This window comes from Aotus nancymaae, unplaced genomic scaffold (genome assembly GCF_030222135.1).
Source record: "Aotus nancymaae isolate 86718 unplaced genomic scaffold, 86718_ANA_hifiasm-v0.15.2.pri h1tg000015l_0, whole genome shotgun sequence".
Classification (NCBI taxonomy): Eukaryota; Metazoa; Chordata; class Mammalia; order Primates; family Aotidae; genus Aotus; species Aotus nancymaae.
The window spans coordinates 4,613,181-4,640,089 of record NW_026988426.1 but is presented as its reverse complement, the minus strand read 5'-3'; the positions used below and the strand labels follow the sequence as shown (position 1 = coordinate 4,640,089).

Here is a 26,909-nt window from a genome sequence, read left to right as displayed (position 1 = left end):
AACAACAAACATGGACACCAAGTCTTTCAAGGACAGCACAGTGGAGAAGAAGCACGCAGGTCGAGCTTACTTCTTTCAGTCTGTATATATCTGAAATCTCTGGAAACTCTTCTGCCACTTAAAACATCAAAACGAAAGATACTTTGATAGTTAACATTCTCTATGTTAGCATATTCTCTAAAACCAACAGAGACGCTACTCAGTATGATTTAAACAGATCCCCAAACATATTTCAACCAACATTATAGGTCACTGTTGGGAACCAACAGATATTAACATGTTTTTTTGTTTGTTTTGAGAAGGAGTCTCACTCTGTCGCCCAGGCTGGAGTGCAGTGGCACAATCTCGGCTCACTGAAACCTCTACCTCCCATGTTCAAGCAATTCTCCTGCCTCAGCCTCCCAAGTAGCTGGGATTACAGGCGCCCATCACCAGGCCTGGCTAATTTTTTTGTATTTTTAGTAGAGATGAGGTTTCACCATGTTGGCCATGCTGGTTTCGAACTCCTGACCTCAAGTGATCCGCCTGCCTCAGCTTCCCAAAGTGCTAGGATTACAGGAGTGAGCCACTGCACCTGGCCAACATGGTTTACATGTTAGGAGTAATACGCTAATATGTTAGTACTTCTTGGAAATGCTTCACATTGTTGATGGGACAAAGTAGGATCTCTATTTCCATTTAACCAAATTCAAAATTCTGCTTTTATATTTGCCTGTTTGAAGACAGCTTTGAAGAGATTATTTATTTTATTGAAATTTGGCAGCCAGGCATGGTGGCTCACACATGTAATCGCAGCACTTTGGGAGAGCAAGGTGGATAGATGAGGACGGGAGTTCCAGACCACCCTGGGCAATAAAACAAAACCCCATCTCTACAGCAAATACAAAAATTAGCCGAGCATGGTGATGCGTGCCTGTGGTCCCAGCTACTCAAAAGGCTGGGGTAGGAAGACCACTTGAGCCCAGGAGGTGGAGGCTGCAGTGAGCTGAGATTGCACAATGCACTCTAGCCTGGGTGACAGAGCCAAGCCCCATCTCAAAAAAAAAGAAAAAGAAAGATATTTGGTACAACACAAAAGTGTATCCAGAAACAGGTCACACTGTTGCACTAACTAAACAATTAATGCTAGCTAATAAATTTTTAAAAATATATTTCTAGAATTTAAAAATCAATTTTAGTAAAACAATAAGGAGGTTTTGAAAATATGAGTTCAGTGCTGTTTAGTTAACAAAATCACTGGTTATTCATGACATATACTGACATTTTGGGTATCCCAATTTGGGGCAAAATATTAAGGAAAATCAAGAATTTTGAACTTGGGATCACAGAACGTATGGATTGAGAAACCTCTGGGATTCTTCCCCACTCCTCGCACCTGTGCCTTCAGGCTGATGCCTAAATGGGCTCTCTGGGAGGCCTGTGCCTGAACAATCCGGGGGCGGGGGGTCTGGAGCCCCTCCCCCTCCCCAGTTACATGCTTCCTACACTGGCTAAAATTCTGCCCTGTAAGGTCCGCCTCGGCCACATCTTTACCACCTGTCTTCTGTTTTACGTCTTTCAAACGTTTCACACCAGTGACAACATCCCTTTGTTTTTGGTGTTAACGCTAAACTCTGTCAGCGGCCCCTTATGGAATGAGGCTGGACGTCACCCCAGTCTCTAGAGTAAGAGGAGACGCTGCCACTCCGGGACTCACTCAGCTCAGGGGACAACAGGGCTGCTAATGGTGCTTCTGTGATAAAATGGAAGGTTACTGATTTTTTTAAAAGTCTAAGTGGTAAACTTAAGGATGCAACTGGCTTTGACAACTAACCATTCGACTATTTTCTCTTTGAATTGGAAATGCTCACACATGTCTTTAAAGTTCAATAACTTTTCTAGTTTTAGGCTGGTGAAAAAAGATTTGGGGTTGTTTTGTTTTTAGCCAAACCACATAAAATGAACATTTCCCACGGTGACTCTGTCATTGGGAATCCACTGGAAAGGAAATCCCAGTCAAGCAGCAGTGAGTTATTCCCAAGTAAAAAGAGGAAAAGCAATCCATTCACCTCCATCGTCCTAAGATAAGAGTTATTTTAAAGTTGGAGTCATAGCAGAAGAAAAATATTTCAAATGAAAACCACCACAGAAAGGTTTGGGGACACAGGAGGACAGAACTCACGGCACCTAGCCAGCAGAGGAAGACAGCAGCGGCTTCCTGCATGCACACAACAGTCCCTGCAGCCTGAACACCACTGGCAGTCATCAGGGAGGCCGAGTCCTCCTGCCTGTCCCGAATGACAAGGTTGGATGACAAACACAAACTCAGAGCTGGCACTCAGCGACAACAGAGACCTGCTGCCTGCCTGCCAGCTCCATCGCGGTGCTGGGGGCAGGAGGGCAGCCCACCACGCTGCCAGGTGGCCAGGGCTGTAGCTTCCTCTGTCACTTAAGCCACATCGACACTCCTGGATGGCCACACAGTCCCTATGCCACCCTCCCACACACACACACAAAGAAAACAGACCCCACTCTGCAGTCTGGCAGACGCATGGGAGCTGAAACCCACAGAGGCGCCTCCTCGCCTCAGGGCACCACCCCTTCCACAGGTATTTAATGAGTGCCTACTCTCTGCCAGACATCAGATGGACTGTTTTCTAGTCAAAAGCCCAGTGAGTGCTGTGGTGGTATCCCCAGGCTTTGTTTAGCCTGAACATTCCTGGCTAAACCTCCCCCGGCTAATTTACAAACTCTCTAGGATGCCTCTTTACAAAGGGGACATCCAAAGCCACGGTGATGTCCCTGTCTCCAGGAACGCATGAATGCTGAGACTCTGCACGTGACCATCCCTGAGACCCTGGGCTTCCCAGGCACCCCAGCCCATCCAACAGTGGCCTGGGAGAGACAAGTGTTGCCACTGTGGATCAGGCCTGAGGGCCTGGAGCGGGCACTCAGCCACATGGCCCCAGTGAGCAGGGGCTGGTGTGGCCGAGTCCAGGCAGCCAGGTCCAAGACTGTAGCTCTCAACAGAGCGAAAGTTTATCCCCAGAGAACAGCTAGCCATGTCTGCAGATATCTTTGGTTGTTACTACTTAGGGGTGGAGGCACAGGAGCCAGGGACACTGCTCAATGCCCTGCAACCACGAACACCTCCCTCAGCAAAGATGCCCCAACCTAAAATGTAACAGGAGAAAGGGAGAAAGCAAGGAAGGACAGCCTTCCCAGGACTCTCACTCCTGCTACAAAGGCAAACCAACCCTCCCCTCACCCTTCCCCAGCCCTAACAAGAGCCACATGGCCCTGCCATCGCCCCTCCCCAGTATGCCTAAGTGACTGCTGTCTTATCTCCATGACGGGACCCAGGCCCTCTCCTCGAGAGGCAACAGCCCTAAATACCAGCCTTCTGGGAAAAGAGGGTAAGAACCACTTCGAGCCCACTCACTCCTCCGGCACCAGCCCCCTCCTGGAAGAGACCCTCTAGGTTTTGTGACTCTGGAAACCAGGGGGAGCCTGACAGCTATGAAGAGCAATGTTTATGGAGAACAAACACCCAAAGTGCCTGTGTGCATTTCTACAGGTGGGCAGCAGTGAAGAAAATGATGACTGACCTCCGGCAGGAAGCACCTGGCTGACTCACCCTGCCCACCTGACTCTGCAGGGGAGTCCCAGTGAAGGGGCAGGGGAGAGGCCTGAGAGGCTCTGGCGAAATGCTTCCTCTGAAATGGTGCAACCTGTTAGCCCAACTCAGACCAGCATGACTCTGGTTTTTTTTTTTGAGACGGGGTCTTGCTCTGTCACCAGGCTGAAGTACAGTGGCGTGATTTTGGCTCACTACAACCTCCACCTCCCGGGTACAAGTAATTCCCCTGCCTCAGCCTCCTGAGTAGCTGGGACTACAGGCATGTGCCACCACGCCCAGCTATTTTTTTTGTCTTTCAGTAGAGACAGGTTTCACCATGTTGTCCAGGATGGTCTCAATCTCCTGACCTTGTGATCCGCCCACCTTGGCCTCCCAAAGTGCTGGGATTATAGGCGTGAGCCACCATGCCCGGCCTGTTTTTCTTTTTGAGTCAGTCTCGCTCAGTCACCCAGGCTGGAGTGCAGTGGTGCTATCTCGGCTCACTGCAACCTCCCTCTCCCAGGTTCAAGCGACTCTCCTGCCTCAGCCTCCCAAGTAGCTGGGATTACAGGCGTGCACCATCATGCCTGGCTAATTCTTTTATATTTTCAGTAGAGATGGGGTTTCACCATGTTGGTCAGACTGGTCTCGAACTACTGACCTCAAATGATCTGCTGGCCTCACCCTCCCAAAGTGCTGGGATTAGAGGCATGAGCTACTGCGCCTGGCCAAGTGTGACTCTCACCGTAGGAGCAATAACTGGAAATTATAGAAAAACAGTGTTACTGTGTTCAGCAACTGGGGCAGACTCGTTCACACACACGGACACAGACACACACATGCACACATGCACACCACCTGGACACACACACATGCACACATGGACACACACGCATAGGCCAAAGGTTCCTTCCCTTTTTTGCCACTTTTTCCAGATGAGGTCGGACTGTTCTCTCACCAGAGAGCAGGGACAGCCCCATGCTGGGTCCTCTGGGGAAAGAATGCAGGAGATGAAGGGGCCCTGGCGTGAGCGGGACCTCACTGGCCTGCCTGCAGAGGCACATGCCGTCTTGCCGTCCTTCTGAAACTACAGCACCCACTTCAGTAGGATTTGTTTCACTGCAGGCCCCCGCCCTCTGCAGCGACACGTGACGCATGCCACACACTGAGGACCACTCTCAGGACAAACACTTTGTCCAAAGCACTTTGGGAGGGTGAGGCCAGCAGATCATTTGAGGTCAGTAATTCGAGACCGGTCTGACCAACATGGTGAAACCCCATCTCTACTGAAAATATAAAAGAATTAGCCAGGCATGATGGTGCATGCCTGTAATCCCAGCTACTTGGGAGGCTGAGGCAGGGCCCAAGGAGGCGCAGGACAGATGGCTGCTGGGAGGTGCAGAGCTCCCCATCACTGGGGGCATGTAAGGGAAAGGACACGGCAGGTTTTAGGAAAGCCTCCCCCACCAGGATTCTTCTGCATCACTCCAACCTGAGACAGGTGGCGCCCACGGCTGCTGGAGAAGCTGCTACAGTGAACAACCCCTCGGCTTCTCACCGCCTCCCCTTCTCTGGCTCTCAGTCATTCCCCTGAGAGGGGTGAGGGAGGAAGCACCTAGCGCAGGCTGCAGACTCACTGAGGGGGGCGCGGGACACGACACAACAGCTCAGCACTCCCCATTCCGTGCCTCCAAGTCAGCAAGAGAGACTTCTCAGGCAAGCTCCCAGGATGTGCACAGAGGCCACCTCCAATCCACGGAAAGGCCGCACAGGTGCCTCATGTGGGAACAGTTCCAAGTGGGAGACTTCGAGAGTGTGCGCACCTGTGTGGACATTCCCATGTCTGGGTACCCATGTGTCACCACAACAACCGAACATGCTCTAGCGCAAAGGTTCTGGGCGTGGGGTAGGGGTGTCCGGCGGTAGCGGGGTCTGTACAGCGTCCTCCCCAGAGAAGCCTGGTTTATCCACATGGGGATCCCCAAGTCTAGCCTTCCCCTGGCTCCATGCAGAGGCTCAATAACCGTTCTGTATGAGCGGAAGCATGTGTGCATGCCTGTACCAGCTGCTCCATCTCAAACCACCCAGCCACCTCTGTGAACCTTCTTGGCATGGCCAGGGGGGCACAGGAGTCCCCGGGCCACAGCCAGATAATAAGGTCAGCAAGGAAGGATGAGTCCCCAGGGCCCAGGGGGCTGGCTCTAGGCAGGTAACACAACCTGCCGCAGCCCAGACGAGTGTGTTAGTATGGCTGGGCAACCTGATGGACTCTTTGGCAAGTTTTGAAAACCAGCACCAAGTTAGACAGGCTGTAAGCAGGTGCACTTTTGCTTGCCCTGAATAACGTGCCAGGAATGACTCCAAAAGAAGTGCATGAGCTTGGCCAGGTGCAGTGGCTCACACTTGTAATCCCAGTACTTTAGGAGGCCGAGGCAGGCAGATCACCTGAGGTCAGGGGTTCGAGACAAGCCTGGCCAACATGGTGAAACCCTGTCTCTACTAAAAATAGAAAAATTAGCCAGGCATGGTGGTACACACCTGTAATCCCAGCTACTCGGGAGGCTGAGGCAGGAGAATTGTTTGAACCCAGGAGGCAGAGGATGCAGTGAGCCAAGATCATACCATTGCACTCCAGCCTGGGTGACAGAGACTCCAACTCAAAAAAAAAAAAAAAGAAGCATATGAGCCTCAGACAAGCTCCTTTCTCCTGCAATGTGCAGTCTGGCCCTGCCCATCCTACAACGGCAATCACCCATCACCGGTGCCAGCAGGTGGGCTTCCCCAAAGCTCCTCCTCACCCAGTGATGCAGAACGCAATGGCCTCAGGACTGGCCAGGCTGAACCCCGGCCACACAGCAGCAGCCCCGGCCCATACTCTACAGCCCTGAGATGGCCCTGTCCCACTCACTCTTTGCCCTCCACTTGGCAGCAGCAACGCAGGGCAGAAGAATAACTAAAATTCTGTGTCTGACACTGAAGACCCTTTGTTTCTGTGCAGAGTACATCCCAGCATGAACCTCTTCCCATTCAGGTTTCCCGGCCTCACAGGAGGTCTTTTTGAATCAGGAGGGGAGGGACCCCTTCTCTGCCACTGGATAACTGGTCCCTCCGAGGGGCCACTGGATCATGATACAGCAGGGACAGGATGAAAACCAAATCCCAGAAGCAGCGGCCTTTGGGGTGGAGGAAGGGCCCCCAGGTACAGACAGTCGGGGGTGCTTGTCTGAGCAGACTTTAAGACTCATAATTAAAGTACCCTGAAGTTACTGTTTTTAATTTTCTTTTTTTGAGACATGGTCTTACTCTGTTGCCTGGGCTGGAGTGCAGTGGTGTGATCCTAGCTGCAGCATCTGCCTCCACAGCTCAAGCAATCTTTCCACCTCAGCTTCCCGAGTAGCTGGGACTACAGGTGCACACCACCATGCCTGGCTAATTTGCTGGGATTACAGGTGCGATCCCTTTGTAATTACTTTGTAATCCCTAAAGTGCTGGGATTACAGGTGTGAGCTACCACATGGGGCCAAAATTATTTTTTATGACACATACCTATTAAGATAATCAACTTCTTTCCATCATTGAATAAATAACCAGGCACAAACAACGGGCCCAGGTCATGGGGCTCTCAAGCCTGGAGCAGGCTGCTCCCACTCTCGGCACCCTCGGACTGGATGATGACCAGCTGCCGTGGCTGGGCCCTCCTCAGGAAGGCCTCTGACCGCCCAGGTACCCACAGACCCGTGGCATGCCAAGCGCAACCTGGTCACCTCTGGAGACCTTGCAACCCTGCAATGCCGCATAGGTTTTCACCTGGGACAGCTTCCTTGATTGTCTTTTCATTTGATTGCCCCAAAAACTCCCCAACAAGGTCGCAGGTGCCAAGGGACTTGCCGTGACCCTGATTTAACAAGGCTCACGTGGTTGCTGTGGTCAATGAGATGACTGCTGGAGAGTTGGACAATGATCTGATCAGATAAAAGAACAGATATGGCCTCAAACATTGCAAGAATATATCACTGAGGAACACCAGCCACTGAGGAACACCAGCCAGCCTCCTGCCACGTAGACAAACTACGACTTCACAGACACCTGAGGTGAAAACGGTGAGTTCAAGAAGAAGCCTTCTTTGGGAGGCCAAGGTAGGAGGATCACTGAGGCCAGGAGTTCAAAATTAGCTTGGGTATCACAGTGAGACTCCTATCTCTACAAAAAGTAAAAAATTAGCGCCAGGCGCGGTGGCTCAAGCCTGTAATCCCAGCACTTTGGGAGGTCAAGGTGGGCGGATCACTTGAGGTCAGGAGTTCGAGACCAGCCCAGCCAACATAGTGAAATTCTGTCTCTACTAAAAATACAAAAATCAGCTGGGCACGGTCGCTTGAACCCAAGAGGCAGAGTGAGACTCCATCTCAAAAAAAAAAAAAAATTAGCTGGGTGTAGTGATGTACCTAAAAAGTCCTAGCTACTCAGGAGGCTGAGGCAGGAGGATCACTTGAGCCCAGGAGGTTGAGGCTGCAGTGAGCTGTGCTACTGCTCACTGCTACACTCCAGCCTGGGTAATGGAGCAAGACCCTGTCTCAGAAAACAAAAGAGGAAGCCTTCAAACATCCAGGACACGGGCTCCGACTGCCTCCCGCAGAGCTAGCCTGCCCCAGGAGCGTCCCTGCGCCACTCCTTCTGCCCCTCCCCCGGCTGGCCTCAGCACTCAGACCCAAGGCTCTTCCTGAACCTGCCGCCCTCCTCACCTGCCGTGATGGTATCCACCTCCTTGGCTGCCAGCTCCTCCACGTCCGACCTCTTCCTCAGCTCAAACCTCCGGGATAAACCTTCTCGGGGTTTCCATAATTTCTGGATCAAGAGGGGCTTCTCACTGTCCCCAAAAACCCGAAAGCACTGGGCCTGCCATTGCTGCCCAGCATCACCGGCTTGGCCCACCACGTCACACAGCACGTACTGGCCGGCCTGCCCAGAGTCCAGGGCATACCGCTCCAGTGCCTCTTTCACCAGCTCACGGGCACTGGAGGTGCCGGTGGCCAGGACACTTTTGTAGTGAGTTCCTGTGCAGACACTGTCCCCAAACACCTTCAGGACACCAGGGGCCGAGAGCTGGGTGGAGAGCTCAGCAGGGTCGTCGCTGGCACCCAGGCTGGAGAAGGTGGAGTCCAGGTCCCGGTACTTGTAGCTCAGCGTCCGGGACAGCATGCTGGACAACAGCTGGCTCTGTCGCTTCAGCTTGCTCTTGGTGGGCGGGGACATGATGAAGTGTGTCCCATAAAACATGGTGGGTGACGCTTCATGGACAAGGACCGGGGGCTTCAGCCAAAGGATGCTAGGGAGCTGTGGCCTGGGAGAAAAAGTGAGAGAGGTTAGCGCCACCCATCACAAGCACCAATAGCAAATGAAGCCACAAGTGGTGGCTCCTGCCTGTCATCCCCACGTTTTGGGAGGCCAAGGCAGGACAATCATTTTAGCCTGGGAGTTCCAGACCAGCCTGGGCAACATAGTAAGACACCGTCTCTACAGAAAATTAAAAAATTAGCCAGCTGTGGTGGCGTGCACCTGTAGTACCCACTGCTCTGAAGGCTGAGGCTGGAGGATGGCTTGAGCCCAGAAGTTCAAGGTTTTAGCAAGCTATGATCATGCCATGGCCCTCCAGCCCGGGCAACAGAGCAAGACCACATCTGAAAACCTAATGGTCATAACAGGCCGTGGGCATCCTGGCCCCACAGACCTGCCACCAGGGGCCCAATCCTCACAGAGCACCTGAGCAAAGGATGTGGTTGGAGCTCTCAGGGCCACCAGAGACAGAGAGGTCTCAACAGGCTAGATGTCCTTCAAGGAAAGCCATTACTGCGAAACACGATGAGGTCGCCACAGTAAGATACACTCCACTGTGGGGGCTTGGATTTCTGGGAAGTGCTGGGTGCAATGCCTGCGTGTGGTGAGCATCAAGGAACGTCCCACCCAGAGCTACCCCCGGCACCACCACAGCCGCAGAAGAGCAGCAGGCAGCCCGAGGGCAAAGCTTCACTTCTCCACAAACCCCATGTCTCCTCCACCACAGGCTGCAATGCGGGAAATGGATCACAAACACGGTGGAGCCAGGAAAACTGGCAAATTGCAGCCACATTAACAGAACCAACCATCAGACATTCCAGACACAAACCCCCAGAATCTACCTCTCTGGGCAAGAGACCTATCGTCCTGGCTTGAAGGAGACACTCCCTGGGACCACAGCGCTGAGTGGCCTCACAAGCACAGCGGGCACAAAGGGCCCCTCTAGAGCTGGTGCAGGCATGGCCGGAATGCATGCATCCCGCCCACCATAGGCTGGGGTGCCCGGCGCTCCAGGCCACAGAGATGCAGTCTCCTGGGTAAACTAGGAAAACAGTCTCGGGACACGTTGGCGTGTCATACAATCACACTTCCAATGTCCTTAGTGTGCCCAGGGCCAGGAGTTCCAGAGGGTTTCTCAGTCTCCCTCCAGAACCTCTGTGGGGGCAGGAGGGCAGAGAAAAAGGAAGGCAGGTCTCCGATTTGCAAAAGGTGAGGCTTGAACACAATGCAGGGAAACGCTGGAAAACAGCGTGCACATCTCCTGATTCCTGCAGCCCACTTCTGTGCTCAGGTTCTCATCAAAGACAAAGGCGGCAGACGAATGAGCCCCGAGGAAAGCCCGTTTTCTGAAAAGCTCTGCAAAGAGTGGACCGAGTCACTGGTCGCCCGCCACTGAGACCCGGGTCAGCACTAAACTCGGCAGCAGTCAACTGACACTGTCCAGGCCTGACTCACTCCTCACGCAGTGGGCACTGCAGAAGGCATCTAGAAAGGACGGTGGCTGCCGAGGGCTGGAGAAAGCAACCAGGGAACCCCTCCAAAGACAAGGAGTCACACTCTCCCTTAGGGAACTAAACAGTGGAACCGTCCCAGCCTCCAAAGCTGACACTGCAGACTGGACTCTTTCTAATATCGCCGAGGCATCGGTCATCTTTTCTGGAGCCTCTCACTGCTAACCAGGGCGGTCATGGATGACTCCTGAAATCAGACCACCATGCGCTTCCTCCAGAACCAGCCCAGGTCAGCCAGCAGCTGCACTTTCTCCAAGGACCTTGAACTCTTCAAAAATACTTCCAACAGCTTCGCACACCAACGACTGGGTCGTGAACGCGGACATCTGCCCTGCGGGGTGGGTGGCTGCCACTTCTTCTGTTCCCACAGCCCACTGCTGACAGTTCACCATGGCAAAGCCTTTCATTGAGCCTGGCTTTCTGAAGACGTGAACTTGCTATAACAGGTGTCATGGAGATCGCAGTACAGGTTATGAGCAGATAGACACAGCCTCCAGGTTCTCTTTGGCCCCAGCAAGCCAGGCCATAAAGGAGGAAAGCCTTTGTTTCTCTTCCTCTGAGGACGGTGCAACGAGTCTCCTTGTCAAATCCTAAGCAGCTCAGAGCCGGCTGCAGCTTCCCCAACGGACTCGTCAAAGGCCTCAATTTAACTTACAACAAAAGCATTTTCAGACAGTGCTCACATCACAAATGTGTGGCTTTGCCTGGGCACACCACACCGGCAGCTTCAAAATGCCCTCGAGTCTGACCTCAGCCTCCTGTGGTCAGTTTTCAAAGTGAGTACCTGGAATCAGAGAACAAAACCCCTCAAGAGCCTCTCCAGCCAGCACCTTATTAACCATCCATGAGAGCTGCACAAAGCCCGCAAGCGCTTCTCCAGACGCCCCGGCTTAGAAGCCTCCAGCCAGCACACACTGCCAGAGGATCAGCGACCACCTTCTCACAGTGGACATTTCCAAAGGAGGTTCCCCAGGGTGCCAAGCCAAACTCTAGGTTGTGGACAGTACAGCCTCTGCCACCAGGCAACTGTGGCTCAGGAAACCTCTGCCTCTGGCAATGAAGTCTGAATGCTGATGTACGCATGACACCAAAAACTGGGGAAGCCCCCTCCATGCAGGAGAAAGCCCACGTCACAGAAAAGTAATGAAAAGCAGAGGCAAGTGTTTAAAAGGCCTCCAGATGGGAGGCCAAGACAGGAGGCCAAGACAGGAGAATGGCTTAAGGTCAGGAGTTCAAGACTAGCCTGGGCAACATAACAAGATCCTGATCTCTACAGAAAATAAAAATAAAAGATCAGCCAGGCATGGTGTGCACCTATAGTCCCAGCTACTCAGAAGGCTGAGGCAGAAGAATCGCTTGAATCCAGGAGGCGGAGGTTGCAGTGAGCCGAGATAGCAGCACTGCACTCCAGCCTGGGCAACAGAGTGAGACTCCATCTCAAAAAAAAAAAAAAAAAGGACCAAAATTATAAAAAGGCCCCCAAATACAATGGAGAAGTGAGTTGATATTTCGGAGCCCAGGGGTGGATATCGGTTTTGTAAGGTCTGACATTTACACAATTCTTCCTTAATAAAAAAACAAATGGAAAATTACAAACACACGACTGCTAGGTCCCCACCCAGAGCCTTGGAAGCTTCAACTTCCACAGTGTCGTTCCCCGCACGCCCCCACCTCTACTTTTCCAGCAGTTTCTCTGAAAACTCGAGCAGGCTTCGAAGGCAGAGGCAGACTTAGCAGCATCATGAGACAGGAGAAAATGTAAGCAGAGAGAACGTGATTCACTCCTTTCCAGTAACTCCTTCTTAAGCCCCCAGAAGTCCCTGTGCACACAAACCTTATCTGTTTTGGGGTTTTCAGAAAGCCTTTCTCCCAGTGTGGCCATCCTCCCTTCGCCAGCCCAGAGGGTGCCCCCTTGCTCACATGCAGCCAGCTTCCGAATCCCCGAAGGCAGGGACCGGCCTGTTTGTGAGAATGCGACGGACTCGTTTTTTTAAAAGGCCAAGAGGAGTGCAGGAAAATCCGACCCAGAGAGCGGTGCACACTCTGGGTAACCAGATCTGTTTTTCTGAAAGTGCGACCAGTCTCTTCTGCCCCATTTGCTCCTCTGTGACACAAATACTTGGGAAAAGCTCAGGGCTTGGACAGCGAGGGTGTGGGGCGCTGGCTGGTGCTGCTCTTAGAGAATGTTTTCTCTTGTTCTGAAGGAAGGGTCCAGTTTCTGATGAAAAACAAGCTCAAGTCCTAGCCGCGAGTCCAGGGAGTTAGGTCAGGGCTGCGCTGACAACATGGGTGGAGTGATCTCTCTGCTCCAACAGGACAATGTGGAACCCATTATGATTTCCAGCAGGAGGGAAAACCAAGAGCAGGCTTCACCCACCCTGCCCTCTGCCCTCCTTCCATGAATCCTATCTTTACTGCCCCAGCCGGAGCCACGCTTTCAAAAGCAAACATAATTCCATCAGATTTAATGCTGACCTGCTAGGTGCTGCAGAGGGGACTGACTTGTCCCCCAGCAAAAGGGACTTTCAAGACTGGTTCCTGTCTGGAATTCACAAGAGGTGGCCCATGTTAACCCGGGGACATGAACAATCACATTCTTTTGTGCAATTCAGATTAGCTAAACACTTGACAGGCGACAGGGCAGCGCAGGCAGGTCCGCAGCTCGGCCAGGGTCCTGCCAACCCCACCAACGGGCTCCTCCTGCGGGGCCACAGGGGCTCGGCTCAGCATCTGTTTTCTTGAATGCAGTTATTTATCGAGGGGCTGGAAATGGTACAGAAATAACCGGGAAACAAGGCTTTGAGCTGGCGCACGGGTGGGGATCTGGCTGCAACCGCGAAGGGGTGCGTGCTGGGGACGTCTCGTCGGCCCGGGTGTGAGAGCGCGCGGAACCCTGAGGCCCGCTCCCTCGCGGCGCCCCCCAACCTCGAGACGAACGTCCCCCTCCAGGGCACAGCCGGGGAAACTGAGGGCCGAGAGTCCCCTGGAGTTCAGGGTCCGGGGCCAGCGCGGACGGCCAGACTCAGGGGCTCGCGGAGGATGGCAGCGCGGACACCTGGACCCCCGAAGTCTGGGCAGCCCTTGCCCGCGCTCGCTGGCCTCCGAATGCAGTCCCCTCGACCAGGCCGGGCCCGAGAGCCGGTCGGTTTCCATGGCAACTGAGCAAGCCTGCCCTCCGCGCCCCGACCCGAGCGCAGGAGGGTTCCGGAGTGCGCCCTGAGGCCTCCGCACCCCGGGCCCCCGGCAGCGGCCGAGCAGCGCCCCCTGCGAGCCACCCCACCTCCGCAGCCACTCCTCGCGCACCCCGCACTCACCTCAGGCACAGCCCGCCGCGCCACCACGTTCCCGCGCTGCTCCCACCCGCCGTTGGCCGGGGCCGGCGCCCAGACCCGCGCGTGCCGCTGCGCCTCCTGCCGGCCGCACAACGCACGGAGTGGGGCCTCGCGGGGGCGGGGCCACCAAGGGAGGGGCGGGGCGAGAAGAGGCGACTGGAGCGGGCACCTCGGCGCCCAATAGGCAGAAACAAGGTCCTGAGGGGAAGGGGCGGGCGAGAAAAGGCGGGCTGGAGCTGGGCCTCGGCTTCCAATAGGCAGATCAAAGCCTCGAGGAGGCGGGGCCCCGAGGAGAGGGGCGGGGCTAACATACTAGTAAAGGTGGGCTGTGCTCTGGCGCCTCCTGCCGGCCACTCAATGGACGGGGATGCGGCCTCGAGGGGGCGAGGCCTCACAAGGAGGGGCGGGGTTTTGAAGGAAGTGGTGAGGTTGATTGTGGAGAGGCGGGGTTTACAGCCCACCTGACAGCAGTTTAAAGAGGGGGTCCCTGCAGGAAGGGCGGGGCCGGTTCTGTGTCCCTGAGTTGCTTGTAGTCTCTGGGCTTCCGCGGTTGGGTGGGCTATTTCGAGATCTAACCTTCTAGTAGCCCAGTGAATGGGTGTAGAGGAGGGTAGAGCCGTGACCCCCAATTAATGAACATCTAAGACATTGAAAAGGAAGAAGGGAGGAATTCCCTCTCCCCTACAATCTGTCTCTCACTCAGAGTTTTAAAAGACAAATCAGGTCATGCACTCCTGCTTACAATGATGCAAAAAAAAGGCCAGGTCAGCTCTGGGCTGTGGCCCCAACTACCCTCCCTGGGGACTTGTTTAAAAACCAGCTGTGTCCTCAGCACTTTGGCCGGGATTTTCCCTTTGAGGAATGTGGGCTGGAGCTGGGAGATTCAGGTGGCTTGGAATCAATATGCAGAACCCAGGCCCTGGGAGTGAACCTTTTTTTTTTTTTTTTTTGAGATGGAGTTTCACTCTGTTTCTCAGTCTGGAGTGCAGTGGTACAATCTCTGCTCACTGCAACCTCTGCCTCCTGGGTTCAAGCGATTCTCCTGCCTCAGCCTCCCGAGTAGCTGGGACTACAGGTGCTCGCCACCACGTCCAGCTAATTTTGTATTTTTAGTAGAGACAGGTTTTTACCATGTTGGCCAGGATGATCTCAATCCCTTGACCTCGTGATCTGCCCGCCTCAGCCTCCCAAAGTGCTGGGATTACAGGTGTGAGCCACTGCCCCTAGCCCGGGAGTGAACCTTTTTGTGGACAGCTATCATGGTGTGATTTCCAGTAGTAATGACCCCATATTCACAATGGAGGTAGAAATAGACATTGACGGGTGTGGGAATAAACATTGATGACTTTCCGTGTGCCATGCCCTAGGCAACCTCGGCCACCTCACTTAATGCTCACATCAATTCTTGTGAGACAGAGATGTCTGAGACATTTCAGCCCTCCCCTTTCCTCTACCTATCACCTGCTAATCCTAAAATCCACCTCCTAAATCTTTTCTAATAAAATACTGCCTTAAAGCCAGCACAGAGAGACAGATTTGAGCCAGGCTCCTGTCTCCTTATTGATCAACTCACAATAAAAGCTTTTGTCTCAAAAACTTAGTGCAGTGAGATTGGCTTTTTTTTTTTTTTTTTTTTTTTTGAGACAAAGTTTCCTCTTGTCACCCAGGCTGGAGTGTGATGGCACAATCACTGCAACCTCTGCCTCCTGCGTTCAAGTGATTCTCCTGCCTCAGCCTCCTGAGTAGCTGGGATTACAGGCACCTGCCACCATGCCCAGCTAATTTTTGTATTTTTAATAGAGACGGGGTTTCGGCATGTTGGCCAGGCTGGCTTTGAACTCCTGACATCAGTTAATCCACGCACCTCTGCCTCCCAAAGTTCTGGGATTACAGGCGTGAGCTGTTGCACCTGGCCAAGATTGGCTTCTAGCACAGCAAGCACGGAACCCTTTTGTTTGGTAATATTCCCGTTTTTCAGATGAGAAAATAGAGGCACAGAGGGGTCAGGCTGCTAGAGGTGGAGCCAAGAACTGAGCCAGGAATACAGGACCTTCTGTAAACACACCAACCTCATCACCTGCCCTGGGACGGGATGCTTGAAAGGAATGATATGCTTGAATATTTCAATTCAGGAACACATGAAGAGACAAAATGATCAGAGCTGAAGAGGAGTCTGGGTTCAGGCCAGGGTCTTCCTACTGAAATATTCCTCACCCTGCCCCTGGCCCATCTCCCACACTCCCCACACTTCCACAGGGGCAAGATAAGTACAACCCATGGGCCAGATCTGGGCTGCCTTCTGTCTTTGTAAATAAAGTTTTATTCAAACACAGTTACCCTCATTTGTCTAGATATTATCTACGACTGCTTTCCTGCAACCAAGATTTTACAGTCCTAAATGTCTAAAATATTATCTGGACCTCTATAGAAAAATTTTGTGGATTGCTTCTGGATCTAGTAATGCTGATTTTTTTTTTTTTTTTTTTTTTTTTTGTATGAATATGCTGTTTCATGCCTCTATATCTTTGCTCAGGCCAGTCCCTCGACCTTGAAACACCTTTCCCAACTATATGAGATTGCCCCGGCTGCCATAACAAAACTCCAGATTGGGTGGCTCAAAAAACAGAAATGGATTGTCTTGCAGTTTGGAGGCTGGAAGTCCAAGGTCAAGCTGTCAGCAGGTTCAGCTTCCTGAGAGGCCTCTCTCCTTGATTCGCAGATGGCCACATTCTGGCTGTGTCCCCACATGGCCTTTCTTCTGGGTGTGCACCTCCTGGCTGTCTCTCTGTGTGTTCAATCTCCTCTTTGTTTTTTTGAGACAGAGTTTTGCTCTGTCACCTAGGCTGGAGTACAGTGGTGCGATCTGGGCTTACTGCAACCTCCACCTCCTGGGTTCAAGCGATTCTCCTGCCTCAGCCTCCCGAGTAGCTGGGATTGCAGGCACCTGCCACCACGTCCAGCTAATTTTTTGTATTTTTAGTAGAGATGGGGTTTCACCATGTTGGCCAGGCTGATATTGAACTCCTGACTTCAGGTGATCCTCCCACCTTGGCCTCCCAAAGTGCTGGGATTACAGGCGTGAACCATCACTACACCCGGCCCAATCTCCTCTTCTCATAAGGACAACAGTCAGATTAGACTAGGGACCAACCTAACAGCCTCATTATAACTTAATCATCTTTTTAAAGGACTTGTCTCCAAGTATAGTCACATTCTGAGGTGTGAGGGGTCGGGGCTTCAACACGTGAATTTTAGGGGGACAAAATTCAGACCATAACAGCAACCTTCATTACCTGGCTAATTTGTACTCATCCTTTGAGACTTAGACAAGCCAACCTCCAAGATGGGCCCCAGTGATTTCCACCTCTTGGTTTTCACACTCCTGTGTAGGCCCAGGTTGAATAGGGCCGACTTGTGTAACCAGTAAGATGTTGCCAAAATGGTATTGTGACTCCCGGAACGTGATAATGAAAGACGTGATAAGGAAACGTGATAATGAAAGAAGCCCTTGCTCTCTCTTAGATCACTAGCTCTGAGGTCAGCCAGCTGCCATGTTGGGAGGACACTCAAGCAGCTCTACAGAGGTCCATATGGCGAGAAGCTAAGGCGTCCACCAACAGCCAGGTGAACTCGCCACCCACGTCAGTGAGCCATGTTGCGTGTGAGTCCTTCAGCCCCAGGAGACTTTAGGTGACTGACATCCTAACTGAACTCCAATGAAGAACTCTGAGCCAAAATATCTCCCCCTCCCTGCAGCAAGGCTACTCCCAAATTCCCAACCCTCGAAGACTATGAGATGATAAATGTTTTTTTGTTTTTGTTTTTGTTTTCTGAGGTGGAGGCTCACTCTGTCGCCCAGGCTAGAGTGCAATGGCACAATCTCAGCTCACTGCAACCTCTACCTCCCAGGTTCAAGTGATCCTCCCGCCTCAGCCTTCTGAGTAACTGGGATTACAGGCGCATGCCACCACACCCAGCTAATTTTGTATTTTTAGTAGAGATGGGGTTTTGCCATATTGGCCAGGCTGGTCTCGAACTCCTGACCTAAGGTGATCCGCCCACTTCTGCCTCCCAAAGTGCTGGGATGACAGGCGTGAGCCACTCCACCTGGCTAATAAATGTTTATTATTGACCTCAGCTACTAAGTTTTGAGAGCAGTTCGTTATGCAGCAATGGATAACTAATACCCCTTATCCGGGAAGATCTTCCTGTCCCCTAGACTTGGCTACATGCCCTCTTCTATGCTCCCACAGTCTGTTATTTTGTTACCTTTTTATTAAGCAAACCCACATTAATCACACTATGTTCCTTAAACATAAGCCAGATGTTATTACTCCTCCACCTATAACCCTCTAATGACTTTTCCTTTTGCACTTAGAATAAAGTAGGGCTTGCAAAACCCTGCTCCAACTACTCTCTTCCTTGGCCTTGGCACTCCAGCCGCTTGGAGCTTCTTTTTTCATGCACACTGAGGTCATCTCCCTTCTCTGAGACCTTTTCTCTTTTGATCTCCTGACCCCACAGCCTCCCCTCTGTGTTTTCATGCTGGGCCCCTTCCCAGTGCAAAAACTCATCTCCCTTCCTGTCTTCTGATCACCTCTTGACTATCACCCCCGAGTCTTTCTCGATTTTATTATCTGTTTAATTTACATATATATGTAAATTATATATCTGTGTGTGTGTATATATATATATATATATAGAGAGAGAGAGAGAGAGAGAGGGAGAGAGAGAGAAGGAGAGAGTCTTGGCTTTGCTGCCCAGGCTGTAATGCAGTGGTATGATCATAGCTCACCGCATCCTGTGCTTTCCAGGCTCAAATGATCCTCCCACCTCAGTCTCCTGAGTAGCTGGGACTACATGTCTGGCTAATTTTGTTATTTTTATTTTTTGTAGAGATTGGGGTCTCCTTGTGTTTCCCAGACTGGTTTCAAATTCCTGGCCTTAAGTGATCCTCCCATCTTGGTTCCTAAAGTACTGGGATCACAGGTGTAAGCCACCACACCTGGCCACCTGCTTTATTTAATTCATAGACTTTATCACCAGGTCAACGTACTTGCTTATGTATTTAACATACACTAGAATTTGTGTTCTTGGAAGGCAAGGGCTTCATGTGTCTTGTTTACTGTTATACTTGGCACCTAGCAGGTGCTCAATAAATATTTGTTAAATGAGTAGATGAAGGAATGGAATAGATTTCCTTCCACTCTTACCCCCTCCCTCCAGGGAAAGTCCAAAGCTGTATTCATCTCTATATTCCGGCACCTGGGTCCTGGGCAGTTTTTGAACTGTCGGGTTAAGTATCTTTGGAAATCCACTGGGCAAAAATGGAGGGTTGAGCTGTCCTGCTTGGCCACCAGAGAGGGACAGAATCCTGGAACTGACTCCAGGAAAAGACCTGAGCCCAGAGGGAAAGGATCTGGCTAAAGTCCAACATTTGGTGCCCAAGAGATGGCCGTCCAGAGGCAAAGAGACTGGGATCTTTCAGAGCCCAGAAGAGAGAGAAGGCAGGCTTTAGGAGGTACTTGGGGAGCATTAGATCCCAACCTTTCTTTTCCAGACTGCTACATCCAGTATCCCTAGAAGGGGCTGGCAGAACAAGTGATTTAATACTTGGATTCCATTCTTCAGGCCCTCCACACCTATAAATAGCTGTGCTTATGGCTCATGCCTGTAATCCCAGCACTTTGGGAGGCCAAGGCAGGAGGACCACTTGAGATCAGAAGTTTGAGACCAGCCTGGTTAACACGGTGAAACTCCGACTCTACTAAAAATTTAAAAATGAGCTGGGCATGGTGGCACACACCTGTAGTCCCAGCTACATGGGAGGCTGAGGTGGGAGAATTGCATGAACCCGGGAGGTGGAAGCTGCAGTGAGTCAAGGTTGTACCACTGCACTCCAGCCTGGGTGACAGAGCAAGACTCTGTCTCAAAAAAAAATAAAAAAATAGCAGTGCTTTGGGTTTACCCATTCCTCGTAAACTCATAAGCCCCAAACTCAGCAATTGTTTGCGTTATTGTTTGTTTGTTCTTTTACTGAGATAAAGTCTCACTCTGTTGCCCAGGCTGGAGTGCAGTGGTACCATCACAGCTCTCTGCAGCCTCAACCTCCCAGGCTCAAGCGATCCTCCTGCCTCAGCCCCCCGAGTAGCTTGGACTACAGGTATGCACCACCACGCATGGCTAATTAAAAAATTTTTTTTTTACAGGTGAGTCTCGCTATGTTGCCCGTCTCAAACTCCCGGCTGTTCTCAAACTCCCGGGCTCAAGTTGATTCTCCCACCTTGGCCTCCCAAAGTGCTGAGATTATAGGTGTGAGCCACCACACCCAGCCCAAACTCAGCAATTATTTTTCTTCCTGTCTTATGAGGAGCAATTTTCACTCAACGATGTAGGTCCTCCTGTCCCTGATAATGTACAGGATACAGGGAGTTACAGAGATGAGCAGGAACCCTCAAGGAACTTACGCTCTGATGAACAGAGCATATTAAATAACTATTTTAAAGTGTATAATTCTGTGGAATTTAGGGCATTCACAGTGTTATTCAATCATCGCCACTGTCTAGTTTTAAAATATTGTTGGCCAGGCTCTGTGGCTCACACCTGTAATCCCAGAACTTTGGGAGGCAGAGGTGGGCAGATAACTTGAGGTCAGGAGTTCGAGACCAGCCTGGCCAACATGGTGAAACCCTGTCTCTACTAAAAATACAAAAATTAGCTGGGTGTGGTGGTGTGCACTTGTAGTCCCAGCTACTTGGGAGGCTGAGGAACGAGAATCGCTTGAATCCGAATGGTGGAGGTTGCAGTGAGCCAAGATCATACCACTGCACTCTAGCCTGGGCAAAAGAGTGAGACTCAATCTCAAAGAAAAAAAATTGTTGTCACCTTCAAAGGAGAGACCATGCCAGCTAGGCAGGCACACCCCATTCCCTCCTGCCCCTGGGTCCCAGCAACCACCAATCCACTTTCTGCCTCTGTGGTTACAACTCTTGTGGATATTTCATATAAGTAGAGTCATAGAATATGTGACCTTTTGTGTCTGCATTCTTTCCCTTGGCATAGTTTTTGAGGTTTGTTGGAAATAGATGCTCAGTGCCGCAAAGAAAAATTAGCACAGAGACAAAGGATCCTTCAGCAATGCAATTTTTACTTCCTGGACTGCAGGAAGGGTACCCTCACTAGCCATCATGCCATGAGAGTACAACGAGCAAAGGAAAACACACAAATTCATCCCTTACACATTTGGGGTCGTCCTTACTGCTGTGTCTGATCTCCATTGGCTGCAGCCAGACCTCACAATCTAAACTAAAACCCGATTGGCTAACAACTTAAAACTTTTCTAAACAGGTAAAAGCAATGGAGAGCTGGGACATGGCTGTGAGCACGTCCAGCACAGATATCTTGGTTAAAGTACAAGGACATAGAGTGTATTGTGTGCCTGTAAGCATGGCATGTCTAACAGCTACATAGGATACGGCTTAACAAAGTTATTAGCACACTTATTTTTTTAACAACAAAGGAAACTTTAAAAAGGAACTTTTCTACTTCCAACAAGGTTCATCATCTTTCCTCCAAATCTGAAAACATTCTAAAATTTCAAAGTTTATTTTGAAAAATGGAGAGTGGGTAAGCTCTGCAGGTTGCCTGTGGCTCTAGAGAGCTGGGTTTGAATTGGCAAGGTTTGGGCTCAGATCTGCTCCACATGCCTTCATAATCTGGTAGCAGCATTTACCAGGGGCACAGTCTTCTCATGATAGCTGGCAGATGCAAGAGGCCAAGCCACAAGTTTACCTAAAGCATCTGCTAATGTTATACCCACCGACATTTCATCAACCAAAACAAATCACATGGCCAGGTGCAGTGGCTCATGCCTATAATCCCAGCACTTAGGGAGGCCAAGGAAGTTGGATTACTTGAGTTCAGAAGTTCAAGACCAACCTAGGCAACATGGTGAAACCCCATCTCTACAACAAATACAGAAATTAACCAGAAGTGGTGGTGCACACCTGTAGCCCCAGCTACTCGGGAGGCTGAGGTAGGAGGATCAGTTGAGCCTGGGAGGTGGAGGCTGCAATGAGTTGTGATTGCATCACTCTACTCTAGCCCAGGTGACAGAGCAAGACCTTGTGTCAAAAAAAAAAAAAAAAAAATAGGCTGAGTGTGGTGGTTCACAGCACTTTGAGAGGCTGAGGTGCGCAGATCACCAGAGGTTGGGAGTTCGAGACCAGGCTGACCAACATGGAGAAACCCCTTCTCTACTAAAAATATAAAATTAGCTGAGCGTGGTGGTGCATGCCTGTGATCCCAACTACTCAGGAGGCTGAGGCAGGAGAATTGCATGAACCCATGAGGCGGAGGCTGCAGTGAATCAAGATCGTGCCATTGTACTCCAGCCCAGGCAACGAGCAAAACTCTGCCTCAAGAACAAAACAAAACAAAACAAAACAAAAAAGCAACAAATCACATGGCTAAGTCCAACGTCCAGGGGTCAGGATAGGATGCTCTTCTCAAGGTGGTAAGTAGCCATGTCTGCGATGAGAACGAAGAAAGATGTGTGAACGAATCATACAATCTGCAGAGATAAGTAAACGTGCCACCTCCACTCTGCAAGGTGGACATCATTATGTCCATCCACTTTGTTTGTTTGTTTTTTCAGAGATAGGATCTCACTCTGTCACCCAGGCTGGAGTGCAGTGATGCAATCAAAGCCACTGAGCGCAAGCAATCCTCCCGCCTCAGCTCCTGAGTAGCTGGGACCACAGACATGTGCCACCACACGCAGCTAAATTTTTTTGTTTGTAGAGATGGGGGCCTAGCTATGTTGCCCAGACTGATCTCGAACTGCTGGGTTCAGGTGATGCTCCTGACTCAGCCTCACAAAGTGTTGGAATGACAGGTGTGAGCCACTGCACCTGGCCAAGATGTTTTTTAAAAGATGTGCAATCTCACCACTGTGAAAGCAAAATAAATCTTGGGACCCCCAAATCACTAAGCCAAAGGGAAAAGTCAAGCTGGGGACTGCATCAGGTAAACCTGCTTCCCATTTTATTCCTGAATAAGATAGCTACAAAGATTTAAAAACAAACAAACAAAAAAAGCTACATACCTCCCTCACAATTTGTCCACAAGAAAATACCTTGTGGGCTTCAAGATCTTTACTCTAAAACAGTTCTGTTGAATTTCACCCTGGCAATGTAAATGATAGCTGACCTTCACAGGCGAGGGACAAAGGACAGAACACAAAGTCATCCCTCTGCCCACCGAAGACAAATGCATATCAGATTGCTTCCTCTGCCCTAGTATGTATTAATAAAAATGTGCATTCACTAAGCCAGTCTAAAGCATAAATGACTATTTCCTCTACCCCACTCTCACATGTAAATTGCATATTCGGTGAACAACTGATCAAAGACTCAAAAGAATGCAATTGAAGCTGTGCGTGTTGGCTCACACCTGTAATCACAGCACTTTGGGAGGCAGAGGCAGGTGGATCACTTGAAGACAGGAGTTTGAGACCAGCCTGGCCAACATTGTGAAACCCCGTCTCTACCAAAAATACAAAAAAATGGCGAGGTGTGGTGGCAGGCACCTATAATCCCAGCTACTCGGGAGGCTGAGGCAGGAGAATCGCTTGAACCCAGGAGGCAGAGGTTGCAGTGAGCGGAGATTGCTTCACTGCACTCCAGCCTGGGTGACAAAAGCGGAACTTCATCTTAAAAAAAAAAAAAAAAAAGCAACTGTTTGTCTCTGATCTACTTGTGTCCTGGAAGCACCCCTCCTTGTCTCACCATTCTAGATTGAACCACTGTCCATCTTACACATATTGACTGATGTCTCATATCTCCCTAAAATGTATAAATCCAAGCTGTACCCCAGCCATCTTGGGTACATGTTGTCAGGACCTCCTGAGGCTGTGTTACAGGCACATCCTTAACCTTGGCAAAATAAGCTTTCTAAATTGATTGAGACCTGTCTCAGATACTTTTGGTTCACACGACAAAATATGGTACATAAGTGAGATAATGCAAATGGTAATTAGCTCAATTGGGCCATTCCACCGTGTATATATACTTCAAAACATCACACCATACATGATACATATACACAATTTTTATCTGTGAACTAAAAGAACAAAATAAAAAATAAATGAAGGCCAGGAGCAGTGGCTCACGCTTGCAATTCCAGCACTTTGGGAGGCTGAAGCAGGTGAATCGCCCGAGGTCAGGAGTTCAAGACCAGCCTGGCCAACATGGTGAAACCCCATCTCTACTGAAAATACCAAAATTATCTGGGCGTGGTGGTAGACACCTATAGTCCCAGCTATTCGGGAAGCTGAGGCAGGAGAATCGCCAGAACTTGGGAGACAGAGGTTACAGCGAGCCGAGATTGTGCCGCTGCATTCCAGCCTCGGTGACAAAGAGAGAATCTGCTCTAAATAAATAAATAAATAAATCAGAACAATTAATTAAAATATGTGCAAGCAGGATATGGAGAACATACTAACAGTGTTGATTTCTGCATGATGGAGTTTATGACCGATTGTAATTTCTTTTTCTTCTTTTTTTTTTTTTTTGGAGACAGAGTCTTGTTCTGTTGCCCAGGCTGGAGTGCAGTGGCGCAATCTTGGCTCACTGCAACCTCTGCCTCCTGAGTTCAAGTGATTCTACTGCTTCAGCCTCCTCAGTAGCTGGGAATACAGGCACTCACCACCACGCCCAGCTAATTTTTTGTATTTTTAGTAGAGATGAGGATTTTACCATGTTGGTCAGGCTGGTCTCGAACTCCTGACCTTGTGATCTGCCCACCTCGGCCTCCCAAAATGGTGGGAATACAAGTGTGAGCCACCACACCCAGCCGACTGATTGCAATTTATTTCTGAAGATAGCCACCTCAGTACACAGATTCCACTGCATGCACTCTTCTTGCTATAAGAGGAGTGAATGTACCTCTATCAGGTGTGGGAGAATGGGTCTACATTCCCTCCCCTTGAAACTGGGAGGATCTTTTTAGCTGCCTTGAGTAAAAGTGTTACCGGAAAGGTCTGATGTAGACCCCAAGAGAGGGTTCTTGGACTCCGTGCAAAAAAGAATTCAGGGGGAGTCCATAGAGTAAAGTGAAAGTTTATCAAGAAAGTAAATAATTAATAGAATGGCTACTCCATAGCCAGAGCATCAACTTCTTTTTATTTTTTTCATTTTTGATTGGCTATTTTTATGGTTCTTTCTTTTTTTTTTTTTTTTTTTGAGACAGAGTCTTGCACTGTCACCCAGGCTGGAGTGCAGTGGCAAGATCTCGGCTCACTGCAACCTCTGCTTCTCAGGTTCAAGCAATTCTCGTGCCTCAGCATCCCAAGCAGCTAGGATTACAGACATGTGCCACCACACCTAGCTAATTTTTATATTTTTAGTATAGACAGGGTTTCACCATGTTGATCAGGCTGGTCTCGAACTCCTGACTCAGGTGATGCAGCTGATTCAGCCTCCTAAAGTGCTGGGATTACAGGCGTGAGCCACTGCGCCCAGCCTAGTTATTTCTTGATTATATGCTGAACAAGGAGTGGATTACTCATGAGTTTTCAAGGAAAGGATGGGCAATTCCCAGAACTAACAGTTTCTCCCCTTTATAGACTATATAGGGTAACTTCTTGACATTGCCATGTCATTGGCAAATGTTGTGATGCCAGTGGGAGTGTCTTTTAGTATGCTAATGTATTATAATTAGCATAAGCAGTGAGGACGACCAAAGGTCACTTTCCTCACCATCTTGGTTTTGGTGGGTTTTGGTCGGCTTCTTTATCACATGTTGTGTTACCAGCAAGGTCTTTGTGACCTGCATCTTAAGTTGACCTCCTATCTCATCCTGTGACTTAGAATGCCTGAACACCTGGGAATGCAGCCCAGCAGGTCTCAGCCTCATTTCACCCAGCGCCTATACAAGATGGAGTCCCTCTGGTTCAAACGCTTCTCACCAAAGAATATGGCAGGAATGATGATGCACGACCTCCAAGGCTAGGTCATAAAAGGCAACACGTCTCCCACCTGGCTATTTCTGTCTCTTGAGACACTTGCCTTAGGACAGAGCCATGTTGTAAGGAAGTCCAGGCCACATGGAGAAGTCACATGTGAATGTATATTAAGCATCTCTTTTTAGTTATTTCTTTCTTTTTTTTTTTGAGACAGAGTCTCACTCTTGATGCCCAGGCTGGAGTGCAATGGCACGATCTCAGCTCACCACAATCTCCGCCTTCAGGTTCAAGTGATTCTCCTGCCTCAGCCTCCTGAGTAGCTGGGATTACAGACATACACCACCATGTCTGGCACAATCTTGGCTCACTGCAACCTCTGCCTCTCAGGTTCAAGCGATTCTCGTACCTCAGCATCCCAAGCAGCTAGGATTACAGACATGCGCCACCACACCTGGCTAATTTTTATATTTTTAGTATAGACAGCGTTTCTTCATGTTGGTCAGGCTGGTCCTGAACTCCTGACCTCAGATGATCCACCCGCCTTGGCCTCCCAAAGTGCTGGGATTACAGGCGTGAGCCACCACGCCTGGCAGTTATTTCTGATAAAATAAAAAGTCTGCTTGGACATCTGGGGCCTTTCTGATCCTGGAGGGACTGTCCCTCCCAGAGCTAGTCAATTCCCAGAAAGAGTAACACAGTGGCTTTTAAGCATGCCGTTTATATGCAAACAAAGCAATCCCAGCTCACCCCCTCCACCTCCTCTATGGGGCTACCAGATTACAGGCCAATATTCCCCCATCCTAATCACCCCAGGGCCAGGTACCAGACGTCTCAGTGAGATGGGATAGTCCCTTGACCTTAACCGCCTTCGTGGGTGGGAACTGGAATGGGTTGTTTCACTCAGCCCGCCCCTGGCCACCCCTCCAGAGAAGGAGCATGCAAGCTAGCAAGCGCAGAAACTGGAGGGAACGAACGCTGGAACCAGCCAGTCCTTTCCCTCCAGTGGGAGCAGGCTCTGTGCAAACCCTGCAGCAGCAACATCCATGCCCCTGCCCTCTCAGCACCAGGTTCTTGTTCCGCGTCCAGGAAGAATCAGGTCACCCAAACGGGTTGAAGGATAGCATATGCAGAGGATTTTATTGGGTGACGGACGTGGCTCTCAGGGGAAGAAA

General features: G+C 50.4%; 1 protein-coding gene across 5 annotated transcripts in view; it reads right to left on the bottom strand.

The window, feature by feature from the left end:
* RADIL (Rap associating with DIL domain) overlaps positions 1 to 26,909 on the bottom strand; it is a 109,901-nt gene that overhangs the window by 64,741 nt on the left and 18,251 nt on the right. Inside the window, exons 1-2 of one of the 5 annotated variants that reach the window (XM_012455581.3) lie at positions 13,755 to 13,787; positions 8,338 to 8,936 (exon numbers count right to left, since the gene is read on the bottom strand). In XM_012455581.3, coding sequence (XP_012311004.2) covers positions 8,338 to 8,872 — 535 coding nt within the window. In that variant the 5' untranslated portion in view covers positions 8,873 to 8,936; positions 13,755 to 13,787. The other 4 variants (XM_012455582.2, XM_012455578.3, XM_012455579.2 and 1 more) reach the window with 4 other exon arrangements.